The sequence below is a fragment of the Drosophila ficusphila genome, unplaced genomic scaffold (assembly GCF_018152265.1).
Source record: "Drosophila ficusphila isolate 14025-0441.05 unplaced genomic scaffold, ASM1815226v1 contig_855, whole genome shotgun sequence".
NCBI lineage: Eukaryota > Metazoa > Arthropoda > Insecta > Diptera > Drosophilidae > Drosophila > Drosophila ficusphila.
In genome coordinates this window covers 382,742-396,302 of record NW_025064807.1, presented here as the reverse complement: position 1 = coordinate 396,302, position 13,561 = coordinate 382,742, and the positions used below count along the sequence as shown (strand labels likewise).

The window sequence follows — 13,561 nt, the reverse complement described above, 5'->3', positions numbered from 1 at the left end:
ATTAGTCTGTATTCAGCGCCGAAGTCGACGACTCCATCATAGATGTATGTATGTTTGGATGTATCATATTATATATATGCACGTAGGTTGGATTTAGCAGGTTGCACATTGCAATTTGGGTTGAAAGAAGATTTCGTGTGAGAGGGGGAGTTTTTGGGACTTTCGGTGATTATGTTTAGAATTTAAAGCATACGAGAGCGGGTTTTGTGGGTGATTAACTACGCTTGATAAGTGGAATAATAATTGTACGAAATATGTATGGATAATGCAATATAATTAGTGTGTGTTGTATGGCTTAGACATTTCGCTTTGTTTATATGCTGATGACGCTGACTAAAAAGGCAATGAAGGAATGTCGATAATTTTAATTATAGTTTGGTGATCGAATCGAAACGAACAAAATGCGGCACAAAATTGAAGCTATTCCCCCAAAAGGCGCACAAATCGTTGCATACCTCCGGGCGTCTTTCATTCTGCTGGCATTCATTATGTGTTGTGTAATATATTTGTTACGTTAATTATATAGAATATGCATTAGGTTTCCTTAAAATCATCCATCGATCCGCCTTCCTTATAGAATATGTATCTCTGATAAATATATATAATTTATTTATTTTTTGTTGAATTTTCGTCATGCTTCCGTTTGGTTTCATTTCATTTTGTTCGTTTTTCGTTTTGTAACATAGTTTATTTAGGCAAAAATGGCAACAAAATTGTATGTTTAACATTTGTCTACTGTGCAAAAACCGTTTCGCTTTATAGTCAGTGGTTCTTGTCGCTCTTGTCCTTGATTAGTAGTAGATGTGTATAACTTTAGCTAACTAACAATTAATTTAAACATTTTGTAACTTATAATTGGCAATAAATCGTTTGAATAAGCAAACATTCAACATTTAGCATACTTGATCTTAAATCGACTGCCCGAACAGATAACCCAAACTAAACAATAAATAGCTATATGATATATGTATGTATATTGAGTGTGTATATATATATGTTCGCGTGTATATATAGTGTATGTATATAGATGTATCTCTGCATTGTAAAGTCATAGTGATTGTAGCCTGATTATGTTAATAATATATTATGTTCAATATTTATAGATACAATAGGGATGGTCGGGACTTTCTTTCAAGCAAGAATCCTTAATTCCTTAACTTCAAATGTTGTCCCGATTATCCGACATTATGCTAGCTGGCAACTTAAGATATTTAAAGCCCCGTTTGAACTTATGCGTGTATTTAGTGAGTGAGTGAGTGATTGATTCGATTGATTTATAGCGTAGACAGTGGGTTACACAACTGTAAGGCAATAGAAATGCGTTGCTTTAAAAATTCTAGAAAAATCTGGATTGTATGATATTTAAAAGATATGGTAAGTAATTAGCTTCAAAAAGGGTTTCTTTAAATTTAAATACAGATGGTTCCAAAGATATGTTTACTTGTATTTTGACTTTTTTCTATAATAATAAATAAATTCTTTTATGAGAACTTCAAATTACCTTACAGCTTCGCAACCCACTGATTTAATTATGAGTTATTTAGGTAATTGGGTTAGTTATTAGATTACTTTAAAATTGATTTTTCCTTTTCACTGGTTTTTGTTTTCCCTTATTTTTTGTGTTTGTGTTTTCTTGTTTTGTTTTTGTTGTTGTGGCAGCCGTCGCCTAGTAAAAGTTAATCAGTCGCTATCAAAGATCCCCTATCCTTCTACCTCATCCTAGTCGTGTTTTCCTAAAACTGTATGATATTTTTCCATTTTTGGTTTATGTTTGCTTGTTTCATTTTTTTGGCCATTTTGAATGCGCTAGACTAGCTCGGTTTTTCTCGTTCTTTCTTTTGTTTTGGTGGGTGTTTTGGACTTGGATGCGGTCTTCGTTGGTTTAAAAATCGCTGATCTCACCCTCAGTCTCTGGATAAGTGCAGGAAAAGGGAGTCAGTAGCCAGTTGCAGAGACCCTTGTTGTTTCCAGCTTGATCCTGTCGATGTCGCTTCTTGTGGCACTGCCTCTGATAATTTCCGATTCCCGTCGTTGTGACTGCTCCTGATCCGGAAATCGTGATGCGATGTCGCTGACCCTTTGACATTCCGGATGCAAAGCTGCTCTCATCGGAATCCCTTACGGTGGCCACACTGTGGTAGCCACTTTCTGCCCTCCGGGAGATTCCCGAGTGCTTGGAGGTTCTCGGCGTGGAGTTGGAATCGTGACCACTGTCGTAGGCCTCGGAACTGGTGTTCAATGGCAGCAAGGGAAGTCTTGATTGGGCAGCCAGTGGTAGAATATTGGTGATCTCATTCAGCTTGTGCTGCGTGTCCTCCAGGGAGTTCCTCTTGCCCACCGCCGCCGCCATGGCCTTCTCATCCAACTCGCAGATATCATCGTGCTGGGGGGTAAATCTTTTTTCTCCCTTCTGCAGATTCGGATCGGAAGCTCCATCTGGTTGGCGGAGTAGAGCGTAATCATCCATCCCGGCGATCTCCATTATGCCATTCAAACTGGGCAGTGATCCTTGACTCGGACTGTGAGAAGGTTGTTTTGGCGGACTGGGTGTCAATCGGTAAGCTGGCTCACTGCAAACGCTACTTTGGCCCACATTGAAGTGGTAGACGGGCTCGCTGAAAACGCTCCCTATATCCGTTCGGAAGAGGGCGGCCGAGGGCGTGACCTCCGCCATCGCCAGTTGGGAGGTGAATATCTCGTGCAGGCGGGCCAATTGATCAAATTGGTGTCTATTAAAAGGAAGAAATAAACAAAAAAAAGTTGTATGATTAATTAAAAGTTTTCGTGCATACCGAAACACCAAATAAATTCTTTCCGAAACAAATATTATTTTGTAGAAAAATATAAAAACTGGCTTTTAGGAACTTTTGACCTATTAAGTAAAAGTTAATCCATTATTTGAAAAATTGTGCTTATTTGAAATAAATCGGTTTATTCTAAACATAAAAAAAAGCTTTGACTTTCATGTACAAATAATGGATTACTTTTTACTTGACCTATTATAATATTTTATAAAAAAATATTAAAATATTTGTATTCAGTTTTAAAATGACTTTTATGGCTTTAAATTAATAAGAGTTTTTGAAAGTATTTTTCCTACTTTTTAGTAAAAAACTTTGAACTCTTTACATTAATTCAATACAGAAATTAGTTGTAAGGAAAATCATCATGATTAAAATTTAAAAGCCTTTTAAAAGGTTCCTAGTAGAGTGAAGTAATCATTGCAGTTCAAAAAATAAAAATTAACGTAGTTTTATCTTTTCACTTTTTAATCAACAAAAATATTTAGTTATCTTTTTTCTAAGAATCCAATCCAATCCACATAAAAACGTGTCCTTACTTAAAAAACAATTCAACATTATTTGAGAGTTCATTTTCATGACTAGCAAATAAAAATCTTTATTTTATTTTGATTAAATGATTAAATGTTCACACTCACCTTGCCCTCTCGCCGCATTCGCTGAAGGATTCACAGGCCATGTTGAAGCTGGAGACGAAGGATATGTTGTCCGTGTGACTCAGAGCAGCCAGGGGATGAGCGCCGTGGTCGTGATCCCGATCCCTGGCCATGGTCCTGGCGATCTCCTCCTCCGTGACCTGCAGGCCACAGTCGATGCTCCGTTGCGAGGGATGATGCGAGGAGGAGGCCCTACTGGCCACCAGTTCAGCCTCGTGGAGCTGCTCCCTGGACACGTGCCTCGACAGCATCCTGTGCAGGTTGTCCTGTGATATATCCCTGGAGCCCAGGGGATCGTCGAGCAATGGAAGAGCAGGAGGAACCTCCGAGGGACCGCTATCCTCGTCCTCATCTCCATCAGGAGGAGCGGGATCCAAGAGGGGAAGGCTCTCGAAGCACGGCTGATTGAGATCCAAGGAGGGCTCCGGATTGAAAGCGGGTCTGTCCGGCAGATCCAGGGACTTCTGCTTCAGCTGCGACAGTTTCCAGTGCAGAGCCGTGGGCGAGTTGCTTGCGGAGACTGTACTTTGGAAGACTTGCGTGGTCTGGTTCTCCACCCACTGGCGAATCATGGTCTTCTTGTGGGCGTCCATGAATCCGTATCCCTGCGTCTGACTCGCTCCGGCTGCTGGCAGATTTCCGGCTGTCAGGGATCTGCAGGATTGCGACTTTGGGCCATCCACCCAGGTTTCGCACTGTTTCACGTGATTCACCTCCCGCATCAGATGACGTGCCTCTGCCACTTTGGCCCGGGAAACGCGCGGTCCATCGATCCACTGCTCCTCGGTTATTTTCCTCATTCCCGCCTCCAGTTGTTCGAGTGCCGCTCCCGGATGAGCTCTTCGCATGGGCGATCCCTTGGGAGAGGGCACCATCGATCCCTTGGACACCATGTGCCGGGGAATCGGAATGGGCGAGCCCATGGCCTGCGGTTGCTCGTGGGGAATCAGCGGCGAGGAGCAGGCTCCCGCTCCCGCCTGTCGCTTCAGACTGCCTGTGTTGCTCCCCGGCAGCTTTTTGGCTAAAAATGTTTAGATAGTACCGAAATAATTCCTTTAAATTTATTATTACTTTAATTTTCATGAAAATATAGTAAAAGGTAGACTTCCGCATGAGTGAATTATAACCTTTAACAGCTTTTATTTCATGTTAAAGGAAAGTTTTTGTAAAATTAAAAAGGATTTGTGTACCTTAAATTCTTCTTCAAAATTAACTTTAACCAAGAACTATTTAATTTTACAAAAATTGTCCTATTAGGAATATACCCTCGAACTTTAAAATCGTGCGACAAGTTAATATACTTTACGTCTAGGGAAAGTCTAGGACACTTTCGTTAAAGGAAAGGATAAGTACTTATAGAGTTTTAAAAATAAAAATCTTCAAATATTTTTGGGGCACCTTTACCTAGTTGTTCAAAATTTTTAAATTGTTTAGCAAGTTATATAAAATCTTTTTAGATTTATGAGACCCATATAACCAAGGTGATGAAAATTCTTTGAAGTTTTATTAGAAGGCACCGTTAAATATTTTTGTGCTTTGTAGCTAATTACATCAAATCTGAAAAGATTTCAGTTGCACCCCTGACTTAATTGTATCAAAAATTACATTCTAATACCATGCCGTTCTAATAAAAATTCCATTCTATCTCCTCCACTCACCTTTCTCCGCTGCCATGGCCTTCTTCATCATCATGGGGCTGTTGCAGGCTGACTTCGAGGGGGGTTTCTCCAAACCACTCCCCTTGAGGGCCTTGCTCATCACCCCGCGATTGTCGCCCGCACTCAGCGATGGCAGATATACGGGCGGATGTTCCCCATCCGTGGCGTCGTCATTGGGTCCCAAGTAGATGACTGTGTCGGCGGAGATTTCCGAACTCGATGGATCTGCCCCCGATCCCGCAGAGGAGCCATTGCCGCCGAGTCCTTGGGCCAAGCCCACGGCCAGGGGCATGGGAACCCGATGCTTCCGGCGACGCAGGCGATGAATTCTGGATGCGATTTGAATCGTGGAGAGGGCGTCCTGGTAGCTTTGCTCCGGCCGCACATGGGCCACGATGGCCACATGGCAGGTGATGGGGGCCAGGCAGTCCTTCAGCAGCGGGGTAAGCGGGTGGTCCTTGTGTGGGGGATGTCGCTGCCCCGAAAGAATCGCCAGCAGTATGTTCCCGATCCCCGACAGCGGCAATCCCCCGCTGCGATTCGCACACCCGCCCAGGTCGATGATATGTAAACGGCTCCGACCGCCAGCAACTGCACAGGGGAAAAAAATATTGGAGGAGAAATCAGTTTGAGATTTAACAAATGGTGAAGTAATTACTGAGAAATTATATATTCAATTTATATTTTGAGTAGATTTAAATGATAAACGTTATAAATTTTTCAAAAGATTTAATGTGTTCTTTTTGTATAAATTTCAAAATATTATGTAAAAACTGAAACTGAAAATAACTGATTTTAAGGTTTGATTTATGTTGAATATTTATGCCAAGAAACAAAGTTTATTATTTATAGATATTTATTAATATTATATTAAGGTTGTAAGGTCATAACTCTGGATTCAGGAATTATACATTAGGAGTGTGTAAAAATACAAATTTTGTTTAATCAAAGTTCAGCCAACTTTGACATGGGTTAAAATTCTATTTATATCCTGGCAAAGCTTTTCTAAAATCATTGGGCGAAATGGAAGCGACAGTTTGTTCTATTTTTCTCTCTGTTTGCATAGAAGGGAAGTGGGTGGGAGTGGGTTTAAATGGGGGTTGGGTAGTTGGTCGGTCGTTGGGTGTTAGAGTGGAGGAAATGCGACACTTTAATGGCGCTGCCGTCTAGTGGTAGTGAAGCATTTAGCGGGCCACTTGAGTGGCAGCAGCAACAAAAGTGGCAGCAACAATAGCAATAACAAGAGTGAAAAGAACAGTTCGGAAACCGAAGAATAAAATACACTAGTTCAGCAAAACAAATATCAAAATAAATACAGGATTTGCTGATTGTGAAATGGTTTTAGAGAAATCAATATGAAAAGTGAAATTCTAATCCATAATCACTTAAATGAATTAATACGTTGACTAAGAATTGTTAAACAGAGGTTAAGTGATGATGAGTGTTTCCTAATTGTCTTATAAATAAAACTTAAAAACCGTTGCTGATCTTTTTGTTAATATTGAATTCTAGAGATTTCTGAGATTTAAACACTGTTTTAAAGGGAATAAAGTTATTGTTGTTTTAATGCATTTTCTACACATGTATTCCTATATTTGCACAGACATTAACTGGTTAAAATCTCATATTTCTGCCTATCACAATACAGGCAATATTTTGTGGCTAACTTAAGAATTGAGTTATGAAAGTTCAACTATATTTCATCTAGATTTTCACCTGTGTTTCAGCGGGTATTAACTGCTACAAACTTGGCATTCCCGCACATCATAACGTTCATAACACCCCCTTTGCAGGGCATGGGCGCAACAACCAACAACAATAACAACAACAACAATAGTGTGATGGACACTTACCACCTCCCTTGCGGGACAGGCTGTACTGGTAGACGTGCAGCGTGAAGATGAGGGCGGACTCCAGGGGGGTGGCGGCACATCCCGAACTCCCCGAACCGCCCGAACTGCCGGATCCCGTGGAAGCGGAACTTTTTAAGCGTCCGGCGAGCGCCGAGTCGAGGAAGAGAGCGGCACGCTCGGCGGTGGGTGCACGTAGTTCCGTTGGACCGCCAAGGAAGTCGTCACGCAAATAAATCCCCGGGGAGTCGTCAGATTCTGTGTAGCCGTAGTTGCCGTTGTTGGAGTCGGAGTCGTTGGAGTCGCAGAATGAGCCGGAGTTCCAGTATTGAGACCGAAAAAAAAGAAGTAGCGGGGAGTGAATGAAAAGGGCATTAGGTTTTATGTGGGAATAAACGCCGTATTCTACGGGGAAGTGCGGATGCCAATGCGGATGCCAATGCGGATAAGCGGGGGTGCGGGGGGCGGATGTTGATAATGGAAGAGGGGTTGAGGTGTCGGAACTGCTGCCCAGGTTAAGTTTATTCAAATTGGGCCAGTTACGACCCCGACCCGCCCCAGTCATCATCATCATTGTTTGGCCCAGGGGCAACATTACGCCATGCCACGCCCCCTGCTCCCTGCTCCCGCCCACCAAGGAGCCATTTATCCTGGCGGCGATTCAGCCCGCTGGCAGCTAACAGGTGGACCAGCAAGCTGCGAGGCCAGCGTTAACTGCCCGGAATTAAAGATAAAGAGCTAAATTAAACGGAAACCAGCTGGTCTTTCGAATGAAAGCAACTACAAATTGTACACCTGAATAATATTCTATTCTGTTTATTTTAATAATTTACTTTAGGTAATTAAGTTGCCTTATAACCTTTTGCCTACTGGTACTAACCAGTACTGCATTGCATCGCTTTAATAACATAACAACAATAACATTTTATAAATGCTTTCTAATAAATTTAATATGTGCATTGATTACTTTAAAAATGTGTTTAAAATTTATTGAAATAAAATATATAGCTACTTTAGAAAATAAACTAAATTCTGTGCGTTATTAAAAACTTGTAAATATGATGCTGATTTTAGATTTCAATTTTTTTCGTTTAGCTTTATTTTGTGAACAGCCATATTCTTTATTATTTGTAAGTCTATTCCTGTTTAAATTAAACTCGTTGAAACGTAAGACATTTTTTCAAATCATATACATATTTCTGTACATGTTCTTCTAATGAATTTTAAATCTTTATAAACCTTTTATCATTCAAATGGAAAACAACACATGTACGAACTAGACTTGTGTAAGCTTGAATGAAAAATGCAGCTGGTTTTTGGTTTGTATAGTATTGTTGCAAATGAAATAGTTGACCTGGAAACACTGTGGTATGTCTCCCTGCTTCCACATCCCCCTTCCCCTGCTGAATGCTTACCGGCTGCATGTGAGATGAGGAGATCCTGGGACAGAGCATCCGGCTTGGTGGCACTGACACCCACGGCACTCACCCGCACCGAGAACCGCGCCCCGCTCTTCTGCCGCCGCTCCTGGATGCCCTTGTAGAGCCAGGCGATGGCACAGGGGGCTGCTCCCAGGGAACACGCCCCCCCACTGCCACTGGCATTCCCACCTCCGCCTCCCACCTCCCCCAGAACCGTTTGGCCCTGTCCGGTGGCGGGATATCCCATGGCCAGCAGGCAGCCATCGGATCCTTCGAGCACGGCGGGTATCACTTCGCTTAGCGCCGATGCACACACATCCGACTGGAATATATACGATACACAGAGAGAAAATATTACTGAGTTAATAATTTAATGGGTACCTTTACATATCAATAAAGTTGGTAATTCCTTTCTTTACGGTAGTTCTAATATTTATTAAGTACATTTAAGCTTGAATATTTCTTATTTAATTAGTTTGAGCTAATGAAATATGGTTTTTTTTTATTGATTTCTTCTTGGGATATAATTCAAATTAAGTTTTTCACAACCTCTCTTTCATTAATAAATTCCATAAACCTGGAAAGTTTTATTATAGGCTTAAGAATTTTTGGCCTTGTTCGTATCTTTGAGTCTCGAAATTATTCAAATTTTTTTTCAAAATTTTTTGTCTTTTATATTTAGAGCTTTTTAACTTGAACTTCATAATTTAATTATTAATTGAATTACTTCAAAAATAACTGATCTTTTTTGTAATATTTAACTCGTTAAGAAACGAAACTGTTTTTTTTTTTGATAAGAAAACATAAACCTTCCATTTCCACATATGATATGAGTTTCTCGCAGTGAAATAGAAATGGAGTAGGTGTGGACTCGAGGTCAGTGGGTGGTGGCCAACAAGGCATACTAATGGGCTCCCCTTAATGGCTGGAATTGGGTTCGATTGCGGGGTTAATTCGATTGCTGATTAGATCCGATGGGGAGGACAATGCGCGTATGTGTTAATTCTATTGGGGGTATTTCTTTCTTTCTTTCGGGCTGAGGGATTGCCTTATGAGTGATTGCACTTCAAGGGTCATAAATCTTCAAAAAAGAACTTTGCTTGCTCTGAATTATGAAGATTGATTATGGTATTTTGTGGTGACTTGTTATTCTCAAGAATTACTAACACCTCTTTTGTAATCTCATAACAAGTTAAATAGCACAACTTTGTGCCTGAGATGAGACATTTGTCTCCCTCCAAAATAATCCACGAAACACAAAGATGTTTGTCATTGTTATTTTCTTTTCCACAATAAGATTCTCACGTTCAATTAAACTTTTGTAATTGCAACTCAATATTTAGCTTTGGGAAACTTTTTCATTTGCATAGGGCAAATAATAACTGGAGAGGGTTTGAAAATTGTTGTTTATTTAAAAGGAAAAGTAAACTCTAAAAGTTGCAAGTTTCAAGTTACGTTGAAGTCTCGGAATTCACTGAAAATATTAATCTTTGTAGATGGGAAGGCCCACCGCAATGAATGGCTTTAAATGTCAATATTAAATGTAAACAGTGTTTTTACTAAGTTGACAGATGAGTGTTGAATTTATTAATTGAGAATTAATAGGCTATGATATTGTTTATTTACCAGTTGAGTATGTTTATGATAATTTATGTCAACATCAACATTAATATATTTCTTATCTTGACAACTGCTTTGTAATTAATAAGTTTGTAACTTAATTTTTTATAAAGATGCTTATTGCCGACATAAAAATCTCATAAAATAAAAAAAATATTTTTATTTGAAAAATAAAAAAATATAGGTGTTTTAAATTTTTTTTATGGTTTGCTGAAAATGTTAATTGATTTATATTAACCACTTCAGCCACAAAAAGAGGTTTTTATGAAAGTAGATTTTTGGCATGGTCATTATCTATATTCCAAATTGTATTTGATGCAAATTCTGTTTAAAGTTATTGCTGATGTGTTATGGATAGGTTTTTATTATACAATTACAGTTCTCCAAAGTGATAAAGAAATAAATTCTAATAAACCCTAAATGTTAGATAGATAGACAGACCCAATAAAATCAGACATCTGTAGAGATTTCCAATGACCATATATATTCTTTTCCGGAAACTCACCTGTTTGTCGTCGGCGGTGAAGAGGTTGTCGAATGCGAACATTTTGGGCGCGGCCACCATGGGCGCCCGTTCCTGGGCGGCTTGGGGCGGCGGACAGGCGTTCCTGGGATCGGTGAGCGTGACCTGTCGCTTCTTCCTGTCCAGGGCCATAAAGTCCGGCTCCGCTCCGGCGGAGTTCCTGTCCCGCTCCGCCACCCGCAGCATGACCTTCACCTTGCCCACGCCGTAGCACTCCCGGCTGCTCAGCCGGCGGATGAGGGTGGGCGGCATGGGGGGCGGGGCCCGCTGCAGTGCACCACAGAAGCCACCGTTCCGGGAGGGATTCGAGGTGCTGGTGGCCATGGTTCCTTGCTTATTGGTTGCCACAGTTGGTGGAAGTTTATTGCTGGAAGCACTTGCGTTTCCTTTTTTATTTGTTGGGAAAGGGAAAGGAGGGAAGACCAATAAAATTGGGAGTTAATAAGGGCCACCCAAAATCCTGGCTTTTGTTTTATGTTGGGGATCTTAAAATGCAATCGTCACTCCCCATAAACTTTGTTTGTTTTTTGGGGGTTTTATGGCTCTTTAAATAGTTGCCGGGCCTGTCATAAATTGCGATTTTGGTTCGGGCCGATGGGCATAAGTTATTTGGTGCTGCCGCCGAGAAGGGTCCTTCGGTAATGGCCATAACACTTTCGCTTTATGGTTATGGGCCATCTGTTTATTGGGCATATGCTTCACTGTACTATCATCACTATCACGCTCGCACTGTCACTAAGCTCGTGTTTTATTCACTTGTAGCATCTTGTGCATAAAATCAAATTTATGTTGAATTTTCCTCGCATTTTATGTTATGGTGGGAAATTATGCGCTTCACTGTCTTTCAAGTATTCCTTTGGGACAGTCGTACATATTTCACATCAGTTTAATTCTATTTGAAAAGTTTATGTGCATAATTTTAAGTTTCTTTTGGGTGCTCAAAGTTTGGAAGCTTCTACTTTTTCAATTTGAAATTGTTTGCTGAAGCTATAAAACAATGCTAGCAGAAAATTTATTTGTCTTTGTTACAGCCTTATGGCAATTAATTATTTTTGTTTGCTTTATTTGTATCTGTAACTTTTAATACATTTTATGTATATTTTTTAATGAAATTTTATTTAATTTGTTTTATCATTTTCTTAATTAGGGTTTCGTTTTAATATTTTAATTAATCTTAAATTAAATATCTTTCTTGCTTTTTAAGTTATATTTTAAAACGCTCTTTAGTAAACTTGAATTATTCATTATTTCTATTCTCTGAGGAATATGTTTAATGTCTTCAAAGTGTTCTTTGGGGATGAGCCTTCTTAGTCGTGTCACTCAAACTTTATTTAGAAAATGTTTAATGTGAATTTCCCCCAGAATGTCATGCTCAGGGGACATGCTCCTATAAAGCTTGTTATGTTTTGTATCACTGGAATGAATTATCAACTTTACTTGTTATGTTCAACTTTACTTTTGAGATATTCATGCAAATTCCACTGGACTTTTTCCTTTTACTTGTCAGTCGCGGGCCGTGACATTTCTTCAATGCCTTCATTATTATTTCAATTTGACTGGGGAAAACGTGACATTTTTGCAACGTCTTTCATTAATATTGTCCCCCCGATTCGCAGTCCCATTTCCCCATCCCCAACCACATTTCTCGGCCTCTTCTATATTGCCATTCCCTTTGAATGACAGGCAACAACTTCGGGTCGGTTCAACTTCATTTTTCAGACTACGCGCACCTGCCAACTAAAAGGGAACTTCTTGGTAGCTTGGTTGGCTTTTCCATTCTTTTACATGGGTATTTCCTTTATTTTTTGCCTTCCTGGGCTCGTTTTTTATATTGGGGATTGGCGTCGTCCACCTTTTGAGTTTTAGCTTTGGCTTTTCACACAAATCGATTGGCAATGCCTTCTAATTGTACACAACGCACAATAGGGGAGTCTAGCTGAAGTCAGGGGTTAAGGGTCCTGTGCGGGGGGTTAAGGGATTTCCCTTTTGGCACAACACACACACAAACACTAGCATACACTCGCACGCAAACACACACACGAAACAGGAACAAACACAAACCCTTTTTTTATGACTGGCAATTTCTCGCTGTTGATTTCATCTTTGGCTCAACTCCTTCGACTTTCCGAATTGCCTCGATTTCCTCGCACATGATTTATACTTGATCCAACACACTGGGATTTTCCCCGATTTCTCTGCGATTTTTGTTGTGTTTCTTTGGTTGGTTTGTCACTTCAACGAATAAAAAAACCCGCGAGGCGAGAAAGCCAAACGCGTGCCGACTGCGTTGGCATTACAATGGCAACTGAAGTCGGGTTTCCTTGTTGGGCTTCGGCTTGGTCTCGAATTTCCCAAGAGTTTTCCGCCTCTCTTTGGCGCAGGCGTGCCACAAAAGAAGAGCGAAAGTCCGATGGCCACGCTTCAATCCAGACCCCAAGGGTGGTCGGACTTTCACTCTTTCACTCTCTTCCGGAAAATCTCTTTCTTTTGGCCAACGACAGCTTTGAGGCTCAGGTAAACAAAATCAGCGAGGCTAAAACAAAAGGAACAACGCAAATGATGTTTATATTGTAGACATCGAATTGTTCACTGGATGCGGAACATCAAAAATAGTGGAGTACCTCGTTCTTAAATCTAAAGTTATAGAGCCTGTCATTTTATAAATTTAAAATGTTATTTAGCATAAAAATACATATATAATATTTTAAAGAAAAATTATTTTTAAGCTTGTCAGTTGATCTTTTCTTTAAATTAGGTAATTGACGAGTTTATAAGTTTAAAATACAAAACAATAAATACATATCATTTTTTTTTTTCTGATCCTTTAATAGATGCATGTAAAAGGTATTGCTTTCTTAGCCAAGATAAATATCAAATAAGAAAGTATTCATATATGCTACTGTATTATTTCTGGGTATAATGTATAAGTCGCTGATATATGTTGTTCACAGAATAAAACATGAGGAAATTAAAATTTGTTTACAACATTTTCGAAAATGGTGTGTTTACAATATTTTTAATTTTATGCATTT

At 39.9% G+C, this 13,561-nt stretch overlaps 1 protein-coding gene across 1 annotated transcript; it reads right to left on the bottom strand.

Moving 5' to 3' along the window:
- LOC108100825 (kinesin-like protein CG14535) lies at positions 1–12,819 on the bottom strand. Its single transcript, XM_043209384.1, has 7 exons — positions 12,591–12,819; positions 10,512–10,915; positions 8,381–8,708; positions 6,969–7,223; positions 5,116–5,706; positions 3,440–4,478; positions 1–2,729 (listed from the first exon to the last, which is right to left on the bottom strand). The coding sequence occupies exons 2-7, from the start codon at positions 10,851–10,853 to the stop codon at positions 1,883–1,885; spliced, it is 3,402 nt and encodes a 1,133-aa protein (XP_043065319.1). The 5' UTR covers positions 10,854–10,915; positions 12,591–12,819; the 3' UTR covers positions 1–1,882.
- Positions 12,820–13,561: the final 742 nt, after the last annotated feature.

Excerpts from the sequence above, each read along its gene's own strand:
- LOC108100825 (XM_043209384.1), bottom strand. The coding sequence starts at position 10,853 with ATGGCCACCAGCACCTCGAATCCCTCCCGGAACGGTGGCTTCTGTGGT. Across the intron at positions 7,224-8,380 it reads CCTCATCTCACATGCAGCCG|AATCTGACGACTCCCCGGGG; the intron begins GTAAGCATTCAG and ends ACGGCTACACAG. Across the intron at positions 4,479-5,115 it reads GGCCATGGCAGCGGAGAAAG|CCAAAAAGCTGCCGGGGAGC; the intron begins GTGAGTGGAGGA and ends AAACATTTTTAG.